This window comes from Eptesicus fuscus, chromosome 2 (assembly GCF_027574615.1).
Source record: "Eptesicus fuscus isolate TK198812 chromosome 2, DD_ASM_mEF_20220401, whole genome shotgun sequence".
Taxonomy (NCBI): Eukaryota; Metazoa; Chordata; class Mammalia; order Chiroptera; family Vespertilionidae; genus Eptesicus; species Eptesicus fuscus.
Genome location: NC_072474.1, coordinates 44,043,296 through 44,067,643, shown reverse-complemented (window position 1 = coordinate 44,067,643; position 24,348 = coordinate 44,043,296). Strand labels below are relative to the sequence as shown.

The 24,348-nt window shown below is 41.8% G+C and overlaps 1 protein-coding gene across 1 annotated transcript in view; it reads right to left on the bottom strand.

Moving 5' to 3' along the window:
* TBCK (TBC1 domain containing kinase) overlaps positions 1–24,348 on the bottom strand; it is a 182,805-nt gene that overhangs the window by 104,795 nt on the left and 53,662 nt on the right. Inside the window, exons 6-10 of the mRNA XM_008150249.3 lie at positions 18,095–18,236; positions 4,603–4,663; positions 3,442–3,503; positions 2,916–2,977; positions 1,214–1,362 (exon numbers count right to left, since the gene is read on the bottom strand). Coding sequence (XP_008148471.2) covers positions 1,214–1,362; positions 2,916–2,977; positions 3,442–3,503; positions 4,603–4,663; positions 18,095–18,236 — 476 coding nt within the window. The remainder of the gene's footprint in view (positions 1–1,213; positions 1,363–2,915; positions 2,978–3,441; positions 3,504–4,602; positions 4,664–18,094; positions 18,237–24,348) is intronic.

Here is a 24,348-nt window from a genome sequence, read left to right as displayed (position 1 = left end):
TAGCAGGTATATCTAAGATACTGGGTTCTATGTAAAAGGATTAAGGGCAGAAAAAAACATAGAGTAGGCAAACAACACAAACTCCCCTATCTTTCATGTCTTGAGTCAATTGCTGCCTCTTTGGAGAAGTCTTTCTTGATGTCTCACGCAGGCTATGCTTCCATTCTGCTATGTTCATACAAACCTTCATTTGTAATCATAATTCTGTGACTAAATGTCTGTCTGCCTCACCATTTGGCATTAATGTTATTTGAAGGTACAGTGTGTGAAACAAAGTAGGAACTTAATAAATATTTAATTGAATGAATGGTTAGTAACTATTTCTTGCTATGATTTATTTCATGATAACTTTTCAGTATACTAGTAAGAGTAACTTACTGGTGTCACTAAAGCACACATTATGAGAGGTGTAATTATCACAGAGAGATAAAAAGACAAAAGCTGATATTCTCTTAAAATGTTAAGTATAATAGTATGAATGTTCTATCAACAATACAATTTTTAGAGATCATTTATAATAGATTATCTCTATATATAAAAGCCTAAGCGACCAAACAACTGAATGACCTGTCGACCGGTCGCTATGACGTGCACTGACCACTAGGGGACAGACACTCAACACACAGGATCGGGCTCCCTACTGTCTGGATCAGGCCTGAGGTGATTGGGCTCCCTCCTGTCTGGATCGGGCCTGCGGGGGTCGGGCTCCCTCCTGTCTGGATCAGGCCTGTGGGGATCGGGCTGAAACTGGATATCTGACATCTCCCAAGGGGTCCCGGATTGCAAGAGGGCACAGGCCAGGCTGAGGGACCCCACCGGTGCATGAATCTGTGCACCAGGCCTCTAGTATGATATGTAAATGTAGATGTAGTGAAAATTCCATTGGGAATTAGAAGTCCTGATTGTAGTATAAAGATTTGAGATGAAAATGGGACTTTGTTTTGCATAGTAAATTTTTGTGTGGTGCCACATCCTCTCCTTGATTCTTAAAGTTCTTGCTCAAAAGTAATTTAAATGCAAAGGATTAAAAGTTAGGTTAGTTATACAAAATGCTATGTTAAGCATGCCTGGAGTTACCTCTTAATTCCAAGATAAGTGTCCATAAAGTCTCACTAATGTATTACATATATTGTGGATACATTCAAAACTAGGATATGGGTACTCCCTTTAAAAACAAGGCTTTTATTATTGCTTATAGCTTTTTTATCATTACCTTTACACAGCTGACTGATATCCTCAGGCAGAGTTAAATCAGCACATCTCAGAGAAGATGAAAACAAACTGACAGGTTTTGTAAATGGGGTGTATAAAGATGACACTTCACTGAACACCTTGTCCTGCATTAACTCATCTGGGGTTGGCCTTGAGAAACATTTAAAATACAGAGCATGAACGAAAGTCATTACAATTTTCCTAGAAAAATGGCACACATTCAAAGGAATAGTTAAAATTCTTAAATACCTCATTAGCACATCCTATATAGTAAAAGCCTAATATGCTAAGTGTCTGACCATTCATTTGATCAGTCGATATGACGAGAACTGACCACCAGGGGGAAGATGCTCCAACCAGTAGGTTAGCTTGCTGCTGGGGTCCAGCCAATCGGGACTGGGCGAGACGGGCCGGACACACGCTGGGGCCCTTCTGCGGTCCCTCCCCGGCCCCAATCATGCACTGGTGGGGTCTGACCCCTCAGGGGATGCCTGCAGGCCAGGCCGAATCAGTGCACCAGATCTCTAGTAATATAATAAAGCCCTCCTTCATGGAGTCTAGAAGTATCCTATATAATAAAAAGCTAATATGCAAATAGATCAAACGGCAGAACGACTGGTCGCTATGACACACACTGAATACCAGGGTGCAGACACTCAATGCAGGAGCTTCCCCCTGGTGGTCAGTGTGCTCCCACAGGGGAGCGCCACTTAGCCAGAAGCCAGCCTCTCCCACCTCCGTGGCAGCGCTATGGATGTCCAACTGATGGCTTAGACCTGCTCCCCGAGTAGAGTGGGCCTAAGCTGTCAGTCAGACATCCCCTGAGGGTTCCCGGAATGTGAGAAGGCGCAGGCTGAGCTGAGGGACCCCCTCCCCACCCCTGAGTGCACGAATTTCATGCACTGGGCCTCTAGTACGTTTGTAAAACAATCAAGTGACTGTAGGTAGTAAATGCTGAATTTTTTACCTTTGTTATGCTTTTTACACGTTGTGATCTACCAAAATTATTACATATGAGTGTCTCAATTTTAGCTTGATTACCATGTATCTGCTTTATTGAATATATTAAATAATAAAATTATACACTAATGATACCTCTTAGTTTCTTCCTACCCTTAGTTTAATGTGGCATATTTACCCAAAACTATGTTTTTAATATCATTACTTTCTTCCTAATATGCCTTGACAAAAATATTTCTCTAAAGACAAATTAGAATACATTATTATTATTTTTAAATATTATATACCTGAGGGAGTTTAGGGATAACTGTATGGCTAACAGTGACATCATCAAATGAAAATAATACAGCTTCTAAGAAATCCTTTTATGTAATCAACAGTTGTTAGCTTACCTCATCATTTATGCAAGTCTTTTGCTATAATATATACTGCCAATAAACTTTTGTTCTCATTTCTCTTCTATCATTTTAATTGAGGAATATGTATATCTCACAGTTTAGCTGATTTTTTTATATTGGAGCCTAGGAAATGAAGCAGTATCTTCTTTTGGTATATTCCAGTTTTCTGACCATGGCTTAATTAGTTTTTCTTCTTTTATTAACATATATTAAAGCCATTACTAAGAGTTATTACTATATATATAAATATGCTTATTAAATCCATTGGCATTATAACCACCAAGAAAAAAAAATTAACTACTTATATGTTAAAAATCTGTGTAATCCCAAACTCTTAATATCAACCTCTTGGAAGGGTGGAAGGTGAGACATTTCTTCAAAAGATCTATCACATTTTCAGGAAGCTCCTGGTAAATAAAGAGAAAAAATAACTATTTAAAATGATCAATCCTAAAAATAAATTTTAGAAGGGGGGAAATAGGGGGTGGAAATGAGAGATACCTGTAATACTATCAACAATAAAAAGTACATTAAATATAAATTTTACTCAAATGTTTGCTAATCAAGGATATTTTGATTTATTTATTTTTGTTCCAAAGATTTGTGTTTACCTGACAAACTCAAATGCTTCGTTCTTTCATCTTTATTATTATTTTTTATTAAATTTATTGGGGTGACATTGGTTAATAAGATAATATAAATTTCAAGTGTATATCTCTATGATACATCATCTTCATATTGCATTGTGTTTTGATTTTTTTAAAAGTCTTTATTTGGACTTTTCCCAAATAAACACAGCTTTAAAATAGCTTGCTATTGGATTCCAAATATGCAAAATAAACAAATTTTCAATAACAGGTTAACCACAAACCTTTATAATGTCCAGGCAACCATGTTCTTCAGCCAGAACTACTATAGTGTCATCAACGCAGTCTATAAAACCAAAAAATTATAAGAATGAATGCTGTTGTTCTAATTTATCAGACATACTGGGTACTGAACTCTGATAATTTTAAAAATATTGAGTAATGCTGTTTTGGAACCTGGAATATTAAAAAGTTTGTGACTTTTTAAACTTTCCTTATGTATAGTGGTAAAAATAAAGACTTCAAACACTAAATTTTAATTGAATCATAGATACTGAAATAAAGCCGCCTAATTGTAAGTGAAATAAAGCAGTGATCAAAGGAGATAAAGATTCTTGTCCATGCTTTTTCCACTATATGTGTGTATTTTAAAAGGTTTTATTATCTTTTTATGATTATAAAACTAATTTATTTTTATATATACAATTTGGAGAATTGTATACATTTCTCTGAGGACTTTAAGTATAAGTTTGGTCTGTAGATGACATTTAGAAATCTCCAAGACTCCTTAACAGCTATATTATCAAATCTTTAAAATTGAATGTGGTAAATATGGTAAAATTTTATGAAATTTTATTTATAATTCATTATTATTAATATTTATTAATATTCTGTACACATTATTTGTACACTCTATTAACCTGCATACCAATCTATCACTTTTTTACATAAAGTGCTCTATCACTCTTTTTTCTTCTTTTTCACTATACATGCTTAATTTATTCCACTTTAAAGTAGATTATACACATTTTTATAAATGTGAATTGCAAATACATGTAAAATATATGAACTTGTTATAAGGAAAAATAAACATTATTCTTGACTCATTCACATATGAATCATCAAATAGAAAGCTCCAAAGTTGATATAATATTTCACAGCAAACTACTAGAGAAAAGTATAATTTTATATTCTCACTTTTTGATTTCACATGTTGGTTTACTGGGCTAGATCATAAGGCTAATTTTACATCCATCCACAGCATAATTCCTTAGTAAATAAGGAAAGCTCTAGCTTTCATCAGATGGCACTTCTTAAATTGTCCTGTTAATGCTTACCACTGATCATTAGAAAATTAAAGAAAGTTAGGATATTTCAATGTATTTGATTACTAACACTCAGTAAAGATTATATTTATATTTGAAAGATAACTGCAAGACACTTACCCAATGTAAGCAAAAATTTTAGTCTTTCAGAAACATCCAAGCTCTGAAATAATTTTCTTCCCTAAATAAAATGGGAAAAGAATTTATGTCAATATTTGCATGTTTTTTCTTAGGAGGTCTTTTTTTCAGAGCTGAAAATAATTTTATCAGGTACTTCTATTTTTCTTCAGAAGTTTTATTAGATTTTTAAAGTTAGTTCCATTAAAGAAAAATTATTGGTTAGGTAATGATTTTTTAAATATTACATAATATTTAACACTTAAACATTTTAGTTTGATCTCAAGCACTGTTCACTTTTGAGTCCATACATACTTGAATGTCTAGATGGATTCTAGGCTACCAGGAATGTTATTAAGAGTACAAGATTCCTCCTGAGAAAGATTCAGATTACCCTTTCATCTACCCAACTAATTCCTACTTACATATTATGATCCAGGCAATCTGTTGTCTCTATTAAGACACATTCCACGACACTCCCTTCTCCCACAATAACTTAGCCATCCTTTGTGCTCACAGAGCAACTGGTATATTTATTTTAAGTCACATACATTATATTTTTAAAAAATATATATATAGTTTTATTGAATTCAGAGAAGAAGGGAGAGGGAGAGAGAGACAGAAACATCAATGATGAGAGAGAATCATTGATCGGCTGCCTCCTGCATGCCCCACACTAGGGATCAAGCTCGCAACCCAGGCATGTGTCCTGACTGGGAACTGAACTGTGACCTCCTGGTTCATAGGTCCATACTCAACCACTGAGGCACACCGGCCAGGCTTTAATTGTTTTCTTTATTGGCTTCGGGGAGCTCCTTGGAATGCAGTCTGGAATCAAACACTAATAACTTCAGTGACTATATGCTGAACAACTACTAGTATCGTGTGTCAAATTTGATATTCTACTACCAGTTACACAACTTAGACAAATTACTTAACCACCTCACTTTTCTCATCTTTTAAAATTGAATATTTACAGTAAGGGTTATTTATATAATGTATAAAAAATACAAAGCATTTTTTGCACATAGCATATGCTTCGTAAATGTTTAGTATTATGTTTCTCTTGTTACAAACAAATTAAAACTTATATGTCCCTTAAAATAGACTTAGAATATGAAAGCTTAAGAAGAGATAGCATGGTTTTTATACAGAGAAGATGAGACTCTGATTTAAAAAGGAAAAACTTTCTCAAAGACTTTTAAATTAGAAATGCAGCCATGGCCAGTTTGGCTCAATGGAGAGAACCAGTTGGCCCTAAGACTGAAGGATCCCATGTTCGATTACAGTCAAGGGCACGAAACTTATGCAGGCTCGATCCCACCGCAGTCTGGGTGCATGCAGGAGGAAAACAACGGATGTCTTTCTCTCTTTCTGTCTCTCCCTCTCCCTCTCCCTCTCCCTCTCCCTAGTGTAAATTCTTGTGTTTTTTTTTGTTGTTGTTGTTGTTTTGTTTGTTTATAGAGGTCTTCTTTAGATGTTTGGTATTTCTTAGATATGTACTCATGTTTTGATATAGGATTCTACACATCATTTAGACTATGGAACCTTCTGGGTGGCAAAGTGGCTATAGTAACTTTCTGGTGATTTGGCCAGAGATTCCTAGCAAAATGGTCTTGGTATAGCTTCTCATCTACTTCCTTAGAATTTCTAATATAACCAAAGTTGCCTTTGTTAGCTGTTGATATGCTATTAATTTATACCTTAGTATTTGTTTGATGAGGCAGAGGAAGATTTAAGCTCATGTTCAGTTTGCCATCCTTAAACTGTCTAAATTTTGAATACCACTTAAAATGTCATAAAGCCCACAAAATTAGTATTTCCTTTCTTGGTATTCACTCAGCTCTCTGAGTTTATCTTCAAAGTTTATGGATTTGAATCTATACATATAAAGAGGTAATATGCTAATTTGTCTGTGACCGTGTCCCCATGAGGACCAATTTGCATATTGATGCCCGCGCAGCAGCGGGCCTGCGGCTGGAGCCAAGTTCCCTGGGGGTCTGAGGACAATGCCTGACAGGAGCCCAGACTGCAAAAAAGGAAGAGGAAGTGGCCACAGGGAGCTCTTCCAATCTCCCTGCATGGACACCCTACCCCTGCCCCTGCACCCCCGGGGGACGAACACCCTACGCCAGCCCCCGCACCCCCGGGGGGACGGGGAGGCCGACTGGACAGGGAGAAGACCCAGCCTCGGGGGTAGCTGCAGCCTGCACCTTGGACTCCCAATCTCTTCCCCCCGCCACTCCCGCCAGGGAGCCCACAACAATATCATGCTGGCGACCACCCGTCAGCACCCCTGAGGCACCCGGGGCTCAGGGGCCTGTGGCCCGCCACTGCCGGGCCCCCTCTGCTGGGTCCAGGCACGCCCCTCCTCCCTACAACTCCAGACCTGGGTAGAGGCAAGCCTGAGCGGCCCTCCAGGGTCAGACCCTCCCCCCCATCCCCCACCCCCACTCCACCCCCACAGCAGCAGCACTGTTTCCACAGAGGAAGCACGTTGAACTGAACCTTGCTGGGGGTAGGGCTAAACCCGCCCTCCTAGCCCGCCTGGCTCCGCCCTGGCCCAGCCCCCACCACGCTCCAGGAGATTGGAGCCCCACCCTGAGCTGGTACAGCTGTGAAACAGCCACTTACAATTTAAAGAATGGCGCCAAGTGGGAAGGATTGACAGTTATTTCCCCTTGGGCTGTGCCGCCCCCCTAGCGGCCCCCTAACTCCCTGCCCCCTGCCAGCACCTCCAGGGATGACCACCGCTTCAGGGCTGCTGGCCAGAGCCCACCCCTCTGAGGCCTGCGGAACCCTCTGCAAAGCTTCCATAGTTGCAGTCCCAGGAAACAATCATGCCCTCCTACCCTAATCAGCACCTGTTACCTGTGAGGGTACCCGTGAGCTTAAAAATAACAATCCCTTCCCATTTAGACATCAATTACTTGATGAAACATTCCTAGGTTTATTAGCTCAGAACCTCCTCATGACAACCCAGTGAGGTCAGAGAAGAGATTCCAAGTCCCATGGTATATGGGTATGTATTCAGAAATGAAGCTCAGAGAGGAAAAGTGTCAAGCCCACTGGTTCCCAAGGTGCAGTACATGCCCCACAGGGGGGGAATTTGATTATAAGTGGGGGTAATTCGAAAATAAGTTAACAGTGAATTTTTTGCATTTCTTATGGTTCTAGGGGGCCTCATCTACAGTGTATCCTACATAATAAAAGGCTAATATGCAAATGACCAAATGGTGGAATGACTAGTCACTATGATGCGTGCTGACCGGGGCAGACACTCAACGCAGGAGCTACACCCTGGTGGTCAGTGTGCTCCCACAGGGGGAGCGCTGCTCAGCCAGAAGCCAGGCTCATGGCTGGTGAGCACAGTGGCAGTGGTAGGAGTCTCTCCCGCCTCCATGGCAATACTAAGGATGTCCGACTGACGGCTTAGGCCCACTAAGCCATCAGTCAGACATCCCCCTAGGGCCCCCAGACTGCGAGAGGGCACAGGCTAGGCTGAGGGACCCCCCCGGCAAGTGCACGAATTTTGTGCACTGGGCCTCTAGTTAAATTATAAGCTCCTTCACAATGTGTCTTAATCACAGTTTATTACTTGTTGCATTTGTCATGATGCTATATATACAACATATATATACCGTAAATACTCTAACATTTTTTAAATTGAAATATTCATATAAGACATACCCAGGACTCATAAAATGGTGACCTGCAGGTAGGTAGGGAGGGTGAGCGTGTGATCGAGTGAAGGAGTGACAGAGGTGTGTGTGGACGTGTGTGGGTGTGTGTGTGAATGAAATAGGGACAGTTGGACCCTGCAGTTCTTCCAGGGGGCATCCAATCCAGGCGGTCCTGGTTGGCAAGACCCCGCGGCTGCTGCAAACACTCCAGGGAGGACACCAGTGGCACAGAGACCCCGCCATTTTAAGAACGGAACTGCTAGAGACTAGAATCCTAACCTTACCACCACCTAGTCCGGTCTCGGAAGCAAACCTGGTCACTACAGCCACTCTGGTAGAAGACCTGCCATCCCAGCAGCAGAAGCGCAAACCCTGAGACCTCCATCTGCAAAAGTGCGCCGCTGAGGGCGGTAAGTGCAACCTCCCCCTCCCCAGTGCCGGAGCTCAGGACTCTCCGCGTCCCCAGCCCATAGGCACCCGGGCACTCCACTGCCCAGGCAGTGCTGGGGAACCACTGAGAGCCCCTGAGGGGGTGATTCTGCACAGTCAAGGATGCGTGGCCCTACAGTGGAATCTCTGAACTGCCTCTTCCTAAATAACTGCCCAGGGACACCCCTGCGGTGCAACTTCAGTGCCAGGGGGCTTCAGAGCTTTGCGCCGTCGGGCGCGCCACCAGTTCGCGCACACTCCAGGGCTGGCAAACTCAGGGCCACAGCAGGGGAAGGCGCCCTGAGCCCATATATCCACAGGGTCCTCTGGAAAGCTGCTTTGGGCCCCTGCTGGGTGTGATTCTGTACAGGCAAGGGCGCGCTGCCCAACAGCAGAAAATCTGAACTCCTTTCTCCTGAATAACTTCCCACATACACCCTAGCTGTTCAACTTCAGTGCCAGAGTCGCTCAAATTGCGTCAGAGGTGTGCGCCAGCGGGCGCGCCACCAGTTCGCGCACACTCCAGGGCTGGCAAACTCAGGCCCACAGCAGGGGTAGGCACCCTGAGCCCACATATCCACAGGGTCCCCTGGAAAGCTGCTTTGGGCCCCTGCTGGATGTGATTCTGTACAGGCAAGGGCGCGCTGCCCAACAGCAGAAAATCTGAACTCCTTTCTCCTGAATAACTTCCCACATACACCCTAGCTGTTCAACTTCAGTGCCAGAGTCTCTCAAATTGCGTCAGAGGTGTGCGCCAGCGGGCGCGCCACCAGTTCCCACACACTCCAGGGCTGGCAAACTCAGGCCCACAGCAGGGGAAGGCACCCTGAGCCCATATATCCACAGGGTCCTCTGGAAAGCTGCTTGGGGCCCCTGCTGGGTGTGATTCTGTACAGGCAAGGGCGCGCTGCCCCACAGCAAAAACTCTGAACTCCTTTCTCCTGAATAACTTCCCACATACACCCTAGCTGTCTAACTTCAGTGCCAGAGTTCCTCAAAGGGCGTCAGGGCAGTGCGCCTGCAAACACACCTCCACAGAAGGGAATATACAACAGGCAGGCACCCTGAGCCCATCTACACACAGGGTGCTAGTGGGAGCCACTGGGAGATCTCCCAACAGACGGTTCCTGGGTGCCACTGTGAGTTCCCACTGGACACGCGCGATTTCAACTAAGGGTGCAAGACAGCAAAAACTGGGACACTCCACTCCAAAGCTGCTGACTTTTAGACACCACAGTTGTGCCTCTCAAGCTTCCAGGCCTACATCAAGAGAACCCAAGTAGCTTAAGTAGGGAGCTACACTAGATTACCAAGCCCAGGAGAACTGAGAGATTATACCAGTAGCACCATCACCAAAAGATCCTGGGTAGCAAAGCAATTGGAACTACAATTAAAACATTACAGGAAAACATGGGGAGACAGAAAGGAAATTCTCAAAGGAAGGAACAGGAAGAATCACCAGAAAGGGAGTTAAATGAACTTGAGGCTAGCAGCTTAACAGAGAAAGAATTCAGAGTATTCGTTATAAGGATGTTTAAACGAATGGATGACAAATACACACAGCTCAATGAGAGCTATAAGGAGCTGAATGAAAATGTCACCAACATGAAAAGAAACCAAGAGGAGATGAAGAACGACATAGCTGCAATAAAGAACACAATGGAAGGCTTAAAGAGTAGAGTAGAAGAGGCTGAGGACCGCATCAGCGAATTAGAAGACAAGGTAGGAAAATACACACAAACACAGCAGCAATTGGAAAGAAGACAAAAAGCAAGAGGAGAGCCTAAGGGAGCTTCGGGACAACACAAAACGAAACAACCTTCGAATAATAGGGATAAAAGAAGGAGAGGAAGAGAAGCAAGGAATAGAAAACCTATTAGAAGAAATAATGACAGAAAACTTCCCTGATATTGGCAAGAAAAAAACTATCCAAGTCCAAGAAGTACACAGAGTCCCAAACAAGTTGAACCCCAAAAGACCGACACCAAGACACATCATAATTAAACTGACGAACACCAACAACAAAACAAGAATCTTAAAGGCTGCCAGAGAGAAACAGAAAGTTACCTACAAGGGATCTCCTATCAGAATATCAACTGATTTCTCAACAGAAACACACCAGGCCAGAAGGGAATGGAATGAAATATACAAAGTGATGGAAAACAAGGGACTGAATCCAAGAATACTATACCCAGCAAGGCTATCATTCAAAATTGAAGGTGGAATCAGAAGCTTCACAGACAAAAAAGGGCTAAGAGAGTTCATCACTACCAAACCAGCAATGCAAGAAATGCTAAAGGGGCTGCTGTAAAAAGAAGAAAGAGAAAGGCAAGAAGAAATACAAACACTAAGGAAAAATATGTCAACAAACAGGTACTTATCAATAATAACAGTAAATGTAAATGGATTAAATGCACCAATCAAAAGACATAGGGTAGCTGAATGGATAAGAAAACATGACCCATATATTTGCTGTCTACAAGAGACCCACCTTAGAGCAAAAGACTCACACAGACTGAGAGTGAAGGGATGGAAAAACATTTTTCAGGCAAATGGAAAGGAGAAAAAAGCTGGGGTTGCGATACTTATATCAGATAAAATAGACCTCAAAGTAAAGGCTTTAATAAGAGATAGGGAAGGCCACTACATAATACTAAAGGGAGCAATCCAGCAAGAAGATATAACTCTGGTAAACGTATATGCACCCAACGCAGGAGCACCCAAATACATAAAAAATCTGCTGGAAGACATCAAGGGAGAGATCAACATCAATACAATCATAGTAGGGGACTTTAATACACCACTGACATCAATGGATAAATCCTCTGGACAAAAAATCAGCAAAGAAACAGCAATTCTAAATGACACACTAGATCAAATGGACCTAATTGACATCTTCAGAGTATTTCACCCCAAAACCAGGGAATATACGTTCTTCTCAAGTGCACATGGGACATTCTCAAAAATAGACCACATATTGGGTAACAAGCAAAGTCTCCCCAAATTCAAAAAGATTGAAATCATATCAAGCATTTTCTCAGACCAAAATGGCATAATATTAGAAATAAACTTCAATAAAAACATTCCAAAAAATTCAAACACTTGGAAACTGAATAGTATGCTACTAAACAATGATTGGGTTATCAATGAGATCAAAGAAGAAATTAAAAACATCCTGGAAACTAATGACAATAAAAATACAACATTGCAAAACCTATGGGACACAATGAAAGCAGTCCTGAGAGGCAAATGTATAGCTCTACAGGCCTACCTCAAAAAACAAGAAAAAATGTTAATAGATCATCTATCTCAACAACTCAAAGAATTAGAAAGGGAGCAACAAGAAAAGCCCACAGTGAGCAGAAGAAAGGAAATAATAAAGATCAGAGCAGAAATGAATGACATAGAGACCAAAAAAACAATACACAAGATCAATAAAACCAAGAGCTGGTTCTTTGAAAGGATAAACAAGATTGATGAACCTCTAGCCAGGCTCACCAAGAAACAAAGAGAGAGGACCCAAATAAACAAAATCAGAAATGAAAGAGGTGAAATAACAACAGACCCCACAGAAATACAAAGGATTGTCAAAAAATACTATGAACAACTCTACTCCAACAAACTAGACAACCTGGAGGAAATGGACACATTCCTAGAAAAACACAACCTTCCAAAACTTACTCAGGAAGAGACTAAAAATCTCAATAGGCTGATAACTATGGAAGAAATTGAAGAAGTTATCAAAAAGCTTCCAGCAAACAAAAGCCTGGGGCCAGACGGCTTCACAGGGGAGTTTTATAAAACATTTAACGAAGAGCTAAAACCTATCCTCCTCAGACTATTCCAGAAAATTCAAGAAGAAGGAACACTTCCAAGCTCCTTCTATGAAGCCAGCATCACCCTAATACCAAAACCAGGTAAAGATAACACAATGAAGGAGAATTACATAGATGCCAAAATCCTCAACAAAATTCTAGCAAATCGAATCCAGCAATACATCAGAAAGATCATACACCACGACCAAGTAGGATTTATCCCTGGGATGCAAGGATGGTACAATATTCGCAAATCAATAAACGTGATACATCACATAAACAAATTGAGAGATAAAAACCATATAGTCATATCAATTGCAGAAAAAGCATTTGACAAAATCCAACACCCTTTCTTGATAAAAACTCTCAGCAAGCTGGGAATAGAAGGATCATACCTCAACATAATAAAAGCCATATATGACAAACCCACAGCCAACATCATACTCAATGGGCAAAAACTAAAACCATTTCCCCTAAGAACAGGAACAAGACAGGGATGCCCACTCTCACCACTCCTGTTCAACATAGTGTTGGAAATACTAGCCATTGCAATCAGACAAGAAGAAGAAATAAAAGGCATCCAAATTGGAAAAGAAGAAGTAAAACTCTCCTTATTTGCAGATGACATGATACTGTACATAGAAAACCCTAAAGACTCCATCAAAAAATTACTAGACTTAATAAATGAATTCGGCAGAGTAGCAGGATACAAAATAAATGCTAAGAAATCTATGGCATTTCTATACACCAATAATGAACTTACAGAAAGAGAGACTAAAAAAGCAATCCCATTTACCATCACACCAAAAAAATTAAGATACCTAGGAATAAACTTAACTAAGGAGGTAAAAGACCTATACGCGGAAAACTACACAACAATGAAAAAAGAGATAGAAGAAGACATAAACAGATGGAAGAACATACCATGTTCATGGATTGGTAGAATCAACATCATCAAAATGTCCATACTACCCAAAGCAATCTATAATTTCAATGCACTTCCCATGAAAATACCAATGGAGTACTTCACAGACCTAGAACGAACTTTCCAAAAATTCATCTGGAATAAAAAAAGACCCCGAATAGCCACAGCAATCCTGAGAAAGAAGAACAAAGTAGGTGGGATCTCCATACCAGATTTCAAGCTATATTACAAAGCCACTGTTCTCAAAACTGCCTGGTATTGGCACAAGAACAGACATATAGATCAATGGAATAGAATAGAGAACCCAGAAATAGATCCAAATCACTATTCTCAATTAATATTTGACAAAGGAGGCATGAACATACAATGGAGTCAAGACAGTCTCTTCAACAAATGGTGTTGGGAAAATTGGACAGATACATGCAAAAAACTGAAACTAGACCACCAACTTACACCATACACAAAAATAAACTCAAAATGGATCAAAGACTTAAACATAAGACAGGAAACCATAAAAATACTAGAGGAATCTACAGGCAGAAAAATTTCTGACATATGCCAAAAGAACTTCTTCGCTGATACTGCTCCTAGGGCAATGGAAGCTAAAGAGAAAATAAACAAATGGGACTACATCAAAATAAAAAGCTTTTTCACAGCAAAGGAAACCATCAATAAAACAACAAGAAAGCCCACTACATGGGAGAATATATTTGCCAATGATATCAACGATAAGGGTTTAATCTCCAACATTTACAGGGAACTCATGCAGCTTAACAAAAAGAAGATAAACAACCCAATCAAAAAATGGGCAACTGATCTAAATAGACACTTTTCGAAAGAAGACAGAAGGAAGGCCAAGAGACATATGAAAACCTGCTCTAAATCACTAATCATTAGAGAGATGCAAATCAAAACAACAATGCGGTACCACCTCACACCTGTCAGAATGGCCATTATCAACAAGTCAACAAATGACAAGTGCTGGAGAGGATGTGGAGAAAAAGGAACCCTTGTGCACTGTTGGTGGGAATGCAGACTGGTGCAGCCACTGTGGAGAACAGTTTGGAGTTTCCTTAAAAAACTAAAAATAGAACTCCCATTTGACCCAGTGATCCCACTTCTAGGAATATATCCCAAGAAACTGGAAACATCAATCAGAAAGGATATATGCACTCCTATGTTCATAGCAGCACAATTCACCATAGCTAAGATTTGGAAACAGCCTAAGTGCCCATCAGCAGATGAGTGGATTAAAAAACTGTGGTACATCTACACAATGGAATACTACGCTGCGGTAAAAAAGAAGGAGCTCTTACCATTTACAACAATATGGATGGAGATGGAGAACATTATGCTTAGTGAAATAAGCCAGGCAGAGAAAGATAAATATCACATGATCTCACTCATTTGTGGAATATAATGAACAACATAAATTGATGGGGATAAAATAGATCCAGAAACAGAGAAACATCAATCAGAATGTCAAACCTCAGGGAAGAAATTGTGAGATAACCAGAAACCAAGAATGCTTGAGAACGCCTTTCTAGCCACGCTAGCAATCATCAGATGTATGGTAATTTTACCTGGGACAAGAGGAAAACAACTCCGAGACCATGTGGATTCTAGCAAGAGAAGAATCGACAGGACTACTCCAGCCATGAAGACAGAAGAGAAGCAGTCCAGAGACAGAAGATGCTGATGTGGCCTTCCCATAATAGCAGTTAGCAGCTGTGCATCACTGCAGATTGCCCAGGACCAAACCAGACAGAGTCGGACCTGCATTACCACCAGTTGTCCACCATCCAGAACTGAAATGTCAGTGCTGACATGTACACATAAGGAACTGTTGGACATTGAAATTGGGTCTCAAAAGAACTGTTGGCCCAGAAAGAAACTCACTACAGACCGATTCATTTGCCTGTCACCATAACCATTATTGCTTGTCTCATTTTTGGTTCTTATAAGTGTATTTCTAAGAGCACATGATCTCACTCATCTAGGGGAAATAATGAACAACATAGACTGATGAACAAGAACAGACCCAGAAACAAGGAGGCATGGATCAGACTGTCGGGCCTCGGGGGGAGGGTAGGGAAGGGTGGGGATAAAGGGAGAGATCAACCAAAGGACTTGTGTGCAGACATATGAGCCCAACCAGTGGTTAAGGACAACAGGGGGGTGGGGGCATGTGTGGGGAGGGCGGTGGGATGGAAATGGGGGGACGAGGAAAAATATGTGATACCTTAATCAATAAAGAAATTTAAAAAAAAAAACATACCCAGATCATTAATAAAGAGTTTAGATATAGTTGATGGTAGTAAAAAGAAAAAACTGTATATTTTACATTTAAATTTATTATACTTCGCTTTCATATTCCAAAATAATTTTTCAATTTGTCTATGATTTTAAACAACAATAAGATTTATTATTATTTTGTACCAACGAAAAAAGTACGATGGTCTAAACAAAGGATAGCAGGAATCTGAAAATCTGACATTTTCCCTTAGAGAAAGAACTGCCAATATGTAAACAACAAATGTTATTATGCATATTTATTATTTTTATTACTATTATTATTTTAATCCTCACTTGAGGACATGTTTAGAGAGAGGAAGGGGGGAAGAGAGAGAGAGAGAGAGAGAGAGAGAGAGAGAGAGAGAGAGAGAGAGATCAGTTGCCTCTATACGTGCCCCAACCTGGTATCGAACCTGTAACCCAGGTATATGCCCTGACCAGGAATCGAACCAGAAATCTTTCATTGCACAGGACTATGCTCAAACAAATAAGCCACTCCAGCCAGGATATTATGCATAATTAATAATAATAAAAGCTAACATTTATGGATTGTTCACTATGTAACACTCTGTACTAAGTACTTTATATACATTATTTCATTTTATTTTTCCAACAACTTAACAATATAGACACTATTGTTATTTACAGAAGTGGAACCAAGGCTTTGAGAAGTTAGTTAGCTACCCTTACTCACACAGCTATTCTCTGCAGCATCAGAATTTAAACCCAGTTCTCTCTGACTACAGAAGCTTATCTCTTAACTATTATGCTTTACTACTTCTGCTGTTGAAAAAGAAGAAAAATAATGTCAATCTAATTCTTAAATAGGGTAAACATTAGTGACTTAATTTTTCAAAATATTTTGAAAGTTCCTTGGAAGACAGATATAATAGATAAATAATAAAAATTTCTGCATCAAATAACCTAATAATCAAAGTAAAGTAACAAATTTGATAAATGCCAAAATAGAAGAGGAGAGCAAAGAAGATAGTAAACTAAGGCTGGCAGATATTTGAAGGTGGAATCGACAGATTGTTAGTTGCTCCTCCAATTCCATTTTCAACTCCTTTCTCAATATTTAGGTGTCTAGCTGAAGACAACATGTCCTAGTCTACCTTGTACCTATATGTAGCAACATGTGTAAATTATCACTAGTGAAAAGTAGAGTTCATCATGGCAACTTTTACTAGTAGATCACATCCTTAAATTGTTACTATGAAATCACTCTTCTCCTTCCTTCCTTCATGGCTAAAAAAAAAGGTGATAAAGAGAGAACTTTGGAAACTAGATGCTGGAGCCATTCCTGATAGCCTCGGTTTCTGCATGACATCTATAATAATAAAAGGGTAATATGCTAATTAGACTGGATGTCTTCTGGATGTCATTCCGGACGTCCTTCCTGATGAAGTAGGGGCTGGAGAGAAGCCAGCCCGGGTCCCAGGTGCCTGTGGCAGGTGGCCCGTGGGAAACCAGCCTAGGTCCCAAGTGCCTGCGGGTGGTCCAAAGGTAGCCAGCCTGGGTCTGGGTGCCTGCGGATGGCCCAAGGGTAGCCAGCCTGGGTCCGCGTGCCTGCAGGTGGCCTGAGGGAAGCCAGCCCAGGTCCCGGGTGCCTGCCGGCAGCTGGAGGAGGGAAGCAGCCCAAGTCCCGGGTGCTGGAGGGAAGCTGGTGCCGGCAGCCGGGGGAAGCAAGGCCTACTCTTGCACAGATTTTCGTGCATCAGGCCTCTAGTTGTAGAATAAAGCCCACCCTAGCCTCAATGGACTGTTACATGAGGGAGAAAAACATCTATGTTCTTTAAACTACTGCATTTTTAACTCCTTTGTTTTTATACCAGTTTATTCTTTACCCTAATAAATACAGAGGATATCTGGGAAAGGCCTCATAAAAAGCCAACATATAAAATGAGTCTTATAGGAAACATAAGAGAACAGGAGAAGAAGAGGTATCTAAAAATAAACACTACTATAGAAGGGAGAGAGCATGAACATATAAAAGAATGTAAGCAGTTTTAATGTAAACATTTATACAATATTTCGTTTTTAACTTTGTACAGTGTAAATTTTTTTGTACTTAATACAAGGTTAAAAGAAATACCAAAATGATATTTACATTTAGTAAAATTTATAGTTAGTAAAAGTATAAACATTTCTAGAGCTACCAAAATAATAGGCATATTGTCAAACAGAATTTTGTTACAAGTCAAATTGAGAATTAAGACATTTCTCCTCTAGTATCTAGTCAATTTGCAAAGCAAAAAGATATTATTACCAAATAGTTTTCCTATTGAAAAATTATTCTAAGAAATACATTTTTAAAAAATTATTATTTAATATTTTTTTATACCTACCACACAAAGCTCAAATAAAATGATTCCTAGAGACCATACATCTGATTTGGGGCCAGAAGGCAATGGTTTTTCACTTGGCACATGATCAGTGGTTTTGGAAATTCCTTGTGCAATTACCTCAGGTGCCAAGTATGATGGGTACCTATAATGATATATTTAAAAAATGAATAATTACTATGAACAACAACAAAGGTAGGAAGAAGTAAAGAACATTTCACCTTTCAAAACAGCATTATTTTAAATACTAGTAGGAATGTCAAAATATTGTAATAATATATAAATTAGAAGCTAAGACTCCCATCTCTGTGCTCCAGTCACTCACACATACTTATGTACATGTAAACTTGACCACCCATCACCACTGCCCCACAAGGCAGCATACTATACACATTGCTCTGTATATTTTATAGAGATCATTCTACAACAATCAGTATAGCTTTGCCTCATTCTTTCTGAAAACTGTCAGCGAGCCTACCGAGCAGCAAGCAGCGGAGGTACAGGCACAGTGGGGCTGGGAAGAGCAGGAGTGATGCCCGGCCCGGGCTCGGGCTCCTCCCAGGGCCGTCTGCCACTTCGCGCACTAATGCATCCCTCGGGGGATGTTGGACTGCCGGTTTTGGCCCGATCCCCACAGGCCACGCTGGGGACCCCACGATGCATGAATCTGTGCACCGGGTCTGTAGTATTTATATACATATATATCACCAAGTTGCTCTTTCAGGTTGTAGCAATTTATATTCTCACTAGAGGCCCGGTGCACGAAATTCGTGCACGGAGGGGGATTGTCCCTCAGCCCAGCCTGTACCCTCTCCAATCCAGAACTGCTGGCTCCAAACTGCTTGCCTGCCTGCCTTCCTGATTGCCCCTAACCGCTTCTGCCTGCCAGCCTGAACACCCCCTAACCACTCTGCTGCCAGCCTGTTTGTCCCCAACTTCCCTCCTCTGCCGGCCTGGTTACCCCTAACTGCCCTCTCCTGCAGGGTTGATCACCTCCAACTGCCCTCCCTTGCAGGCCGGGTGCCTCCCAACTGCCCTCTCCTGCTGGCCATCTTGTGATGGCCATCTTGTGTCCACATGGGGGCAGGATCTTTGACCACATGGGGGCAGCTATATTGTGTGTTGCAGTGATGATCAATCTGCATATTATTCTTTTATTAGATAGGATAGAGGCCTGGTACAGGAGTGGGGCCAGCTGGTTTGCCCTGAAGGGTGTCCCTGATCAGGGTGGGGTTCACTTGGGGCATGGGGCGGCCTGAGCGAGGGGCCTGTGGTGGTTTGCAGGCCGGCCACACCCTCTGGCAATGCAAGCGGAGGCCCTGGTATCTGGAATTTATTTTCCTTCTACAATTGAAACTTTGTAGCCTGGAGTGGAGCCAAGCCTGGGGCTCCCTCCACGGGCAGCCGGCAGCCATTTGTGTTGGGGTTATAATTGAAACTTTGTTGCCTTAAGTGGGTGGGCCCGGCCAGGGTGTGCAGAAAGCTTTGCTTCCCCTGTTGCCAGCGGCAACCCTGGCCTGCTCTCTCAAGCTCCATTCTGCCGCCATTTGTTTGAATTTGTTTACCTTCTATAATTGAAACTTTGTAGCTTGAGTGGAGGCTTAGGCCTGGCTAGGGCAGGCGGAAAGCTTGGCTTCCTCTGTTACCTAGGAAACCTTGCTCTCTGTGGCTGTAGCCATCTTGGTTTGGGTTAATTTGCATACCCGCTCTGATCGGATGGTGGGCGTGGCTCGTGGGCGTGGCTTTGTGGGTGTGTCGGAGGTATGGTCAATTTGCATATTTGTCTATTATTAGATTAGATAAGCAATACATGAGAGTGACTATTTCCCCTTACCTTCATTCACCAACATAACAAGTTTTTTTGAAAACTGTTTTAGTAAATATTGAATAAATATTTGCTAAAGACAGACTATTAAATATGAATAAAGTATAAAAAAAATAAAGTTCCAATGAACAACTGTGTACTTGCCAAGCAGATTAAGTAAAGAACATCTTATTTTCAGTAAAGGTCCATCTCTGCTTCTCCCTAATTGTGTCCCCCTTATATCCCCCAAAAGAAACACATAGCTGAAATTTTTGTGTTTGTAATTCTCTTCCAATTATAGTTTTACCATATATTTGTATCCCTAAAAAGTACATTGCTTAGTCATACGTATTTCTAAACGTCATATCACTGGTAAGTATTCGTTTGTGATTTGCTTTTTCAATCAACATTATTTATTTGAAAGTCATCAATATTGTTTCATGTAACCCAGTCTTCCAAGCCCCCTCTATTCTGGCAACCAGTCTGTTTCACTTTTGCTCATTTCTTTTGTTCTTTAGATTCCATTTACAGGGTGTTCCAAAAAACGTATACACACTTTAACAGCTGATAGCTCAATTTTGAAAATGAAATGTAATTTAATAAACACTGCCTTTATAATTATTCAACATATTTTGGGACCCTTTTATAAGTGAAATCTTTCTTTGACTGATTTATTTCACTTAGCATAATACCCTCTAGGTCTTTTATCCATTTCTCTGGTAAGTTGTTGGGTTGGGGTCCCCAAGACCACCCCCACATTTAGAGATTCACTAGGACTCATGTAACTTGGCATATAGATATACTCAGAGCCAAGATTTATTACCATGACAGAGTGTATATAGCTGAATCACAAGGGGGAAAAACAGCGGGAATATGAAGGAATCTTTCTGTAGGCTTCCTTACACTCTCCTATCAGGGGCCACATAGAACAAACTTTTCCCCGGCAACAAAAAGGTAGAAACATGTATGCAATGCCTCTGGCCAGTGAAGTTCATTAAAGACTCAGTGCCCAAGGTTTTTATTGTTAACTGGTCATAAAAGTATCTTTAGCTTAGCATACATCAAATTTCAAAAGCCTTAAAATGAAAACCAGTGTTTTGCATAAACCATACTCTTTACACAAACAAGCACAGAAAACCAGCCCTATCAGTTAGAAAACTATGGGATGAAATGTCTTGGAAAGAAAAGTTCCCAGGTGCTAGCCAAGGGCCAATTATGCAAGGAGGACTAAGTTTCTAAGGATAGCCACCTCATGCCTGTTGTGTTGACCCTTTTCTGCACAGTTTTTGATATTTCTATTACTGTTTTTAAAAAAGTTCTTTATAGCCAAGGCCGGTTTGGCTCAGTGGATAGAGCGTCGGTCTGCGGACTGAAAGGTCCCAGGTTCGATTCCGGTCAAGGGCATGTACATTGGTTGCGGGCACATCCCCGGTAGGGGGTGTGCAGGAGGCAGCTGGTCAATGTTTGTCTCTCATCGATGTTTCTAGCTCTCTATCCCTCACCCTTCCTCTCTGTAAAAAAAATCAATAAAATATATTTTAAAAAAAGTTCTTTATAATTCTGGATACTAATTCTTTTTTTTAGTAATTGTGACTTTCTAACATTTTCTGCTTGCTGCTTGGTAGGCTTGCTGACAGTTTTCAGAAAGAATGAGGCAAAGCTATACTTATTGTTATAGAATGATCTGTAGTTTATCTTTCATATTTAAATTTCTTAATCCAACTAGAATAATTTTTTTCATGACAAGAGATATTTTATCTTTCTCCCTACATAAATAAGCAATTGTGCCCTGTTTCAATTATTATTATACTAAAGGCCCAGTGCACAAATTCGTGCACAGGTAGGGTATAGCTGGCCCGGCCCCAATTGGGATGGATCGGGCCGGGCCTGTTGGGAGGAGAAGACAGCGGAGGGTTGGCCGGCCAGCCAGCCCCAATCGGGGCCAAATCAGGGCCGGGCTGGCTGGTGGGGAGGGGCCGCAGGTGATTGGCTGGCTGGTCCTGCCCCTGATTGGTGTGGGGGGGCAATCAGGGGTGGGGCCAGCTGGGGGGAAGGGGCCACAGGCTGATCAGGGTGGTGGTGGCTGATCGGGGATGGGACTGGCCATGGGGAGGGGCTGTGGGTGGTGGGACAGCTGGCCCCACCCCAGTGGGGGGGGGGGCTGATCAGGAGCCAGCAGCCAGGGGGAGGGGCCATAGGGCGGCGGGTCCCGCCCCCTATTTGTATGTGTGTGTGGGCAATCACGGGCAGAGCTGGGTGGGGGTAGGGGCCCTGGGCCAATCAGGGTGGTGGGGGCCCATCTGGAGCAGGGCTGGCCAGGGGGAGGGGCCACAGGCGGTTGGCTGGACAGCCCCGCCCCTAATCGGGGAGGGGGCCAATGTGGGGTGGAGCCGGGCAGGGGCAGGTGCTATGGGCCAATTGCAGTGGTGGGGGCCCATTGGGGGCAGGCCCTATAGGGGGAGAGAGGGTGATCAGGGGTGGGGCTGACCGGGGAAAGGGGCCGTGGGAGGTTGGCCACTGGTCCACCCACAATCGGGCCAGTTTGCTGGCTGCAGTGGGCATCACAGAGATAAGTCATTCTGGTCGTTACAGCGTTCCAGGTGCTGGCTTTTTATATATATGGACTATTTTAAGTCTATAACATTATACTAGTAAAATAACTACCGAAAAATGCTAAAAAGAGCCCTCCCAACACACAAACACACACATAGCCTTTAATTTATCTTCAGGAATGTCTAGGCCCTTTTCAGATGTTTGTTCTATATATATATACATTTTAGAACTTTCTTATGAAGTTCTCTGTCTCTCTCTCTGTCTCTCTCTCTCACACACCTACACACACACACACACATACAGTTGGAATTTTTACTGTAATTAGATCAAACTTAGAGGCAGTTTGGGGAGAATTGGCATATTTCCAATACTGACCCTAACAATCTATGAACATGATATATCCATATTTATCTTGGTCTTTCAAAAAAGATGTGTTTTTTCCACAAAGTTATTGAATATACCTGATTAAATTCTTGTTATGTATTCATATTTTCTGCTGATTGGTAAATAATTTTTTATTTAATTTTGTATATAGCAACCTTGCTATACCTTTATTTTTTAATTAATAAAATTTTATTAAATTTAGAATTTTTTAAAGTTCATATTACAGTCATAAACAAAAGAATGAAAACCTATATTTAGCCACCACTAAAAGACCAGTAGGCTTATTATATGAATTTGAGGGGGAAAAAGTTCTTCCCAAAATAATAGATTAGTCTGTTCTGAAACTAATGCAAACATCATATACTTAATTAGTTTCTTCTATTTTCTCAGAAACTCAGAAGATATATGAGGCTTTAAATTCAGTTGGAAAGTAAAGACTGACAGGTGAAATATTAACAAATGTACCTGAAAGAATCATTAATTTTTAAAATCTTTTAAAAAATATTTTTATCATTGAAAGTATTACACATGTCCCCCTTTTTTCCCCATTGACCTCTTTATTAATTCTAATAATTTTTAAAAGGATTCTTTTGAGTAGTTTTTATAGATAATCAAGTCATCTGTCAATAATCCTATATAATAAAGAGCTAATATGCTAATTACACCCAACAGCAGAAGGATGGTCTGGATGACCTTCCGGACCAAGCTGGGGCTGCAAGGGCTGAGCCACTTGCATGAATTTCATGCATCGGGCCTCTAGTGATATCATAAAATAACATGATGTCATATATAATACTAGTGGCCCGGTGCACAAAATTCGTGCATGGAGGGGGGTTCCCTCAGCCCAGCCTGCACCCTCTCCAATCGGGGACCCCTTGGGGGATGTCCGACTGCCAGTTTAGGCCCGATCCCAAAGGGATGGCTGGCTCCTAACCATTCACCTGCTTGCCTGCCTGATCGCACCTAACTGCCTCTGCCTGCCTGTGTGATTGCCCCTAAACCCTCTGTCTGCCTGCCTGGTCGCCCTAACTGCTCTCCCTGCCGGCCTGATCTCACCCCCAACTGCCCTCCCTGGCTGGCCTGATCTCGCCCCAACTGCCCTCCCCTGCTGATCTGGTTGCCCCCAACTGCCCTACCCTGCTGGCCTGTACTCGCCCCCAACTGCCTTCCCCTGCCAGCCTGATCTCGCCCCCAACTGCCCTCCCCTGATGACTTGGTTGCCCCCAACTGCCCTCCCCTGCAGGGCTGATCTCGCCCCCAAATGCCCTCCCCTGCTGACCTGATCTTGCCGCCAACTGCTCTCCCCTACTGGCCTGATCACCCCTAACAGCCTCTGCCTGCCTGATCACCCCTACTCTGCCGGCCTGATCTCACCCCTAACTGCCCTCCCCTGCAGGCCTGATCTCGCCCCCAACTTCCCTCCTTTGCTTGTCAATTTGGTTCTGATTGGTCGGTTTCTATGCCAGTGTCAAAAGCTCTGCCTCCTAGGCAGCCATTGGCTCCTCACAGTTCACCC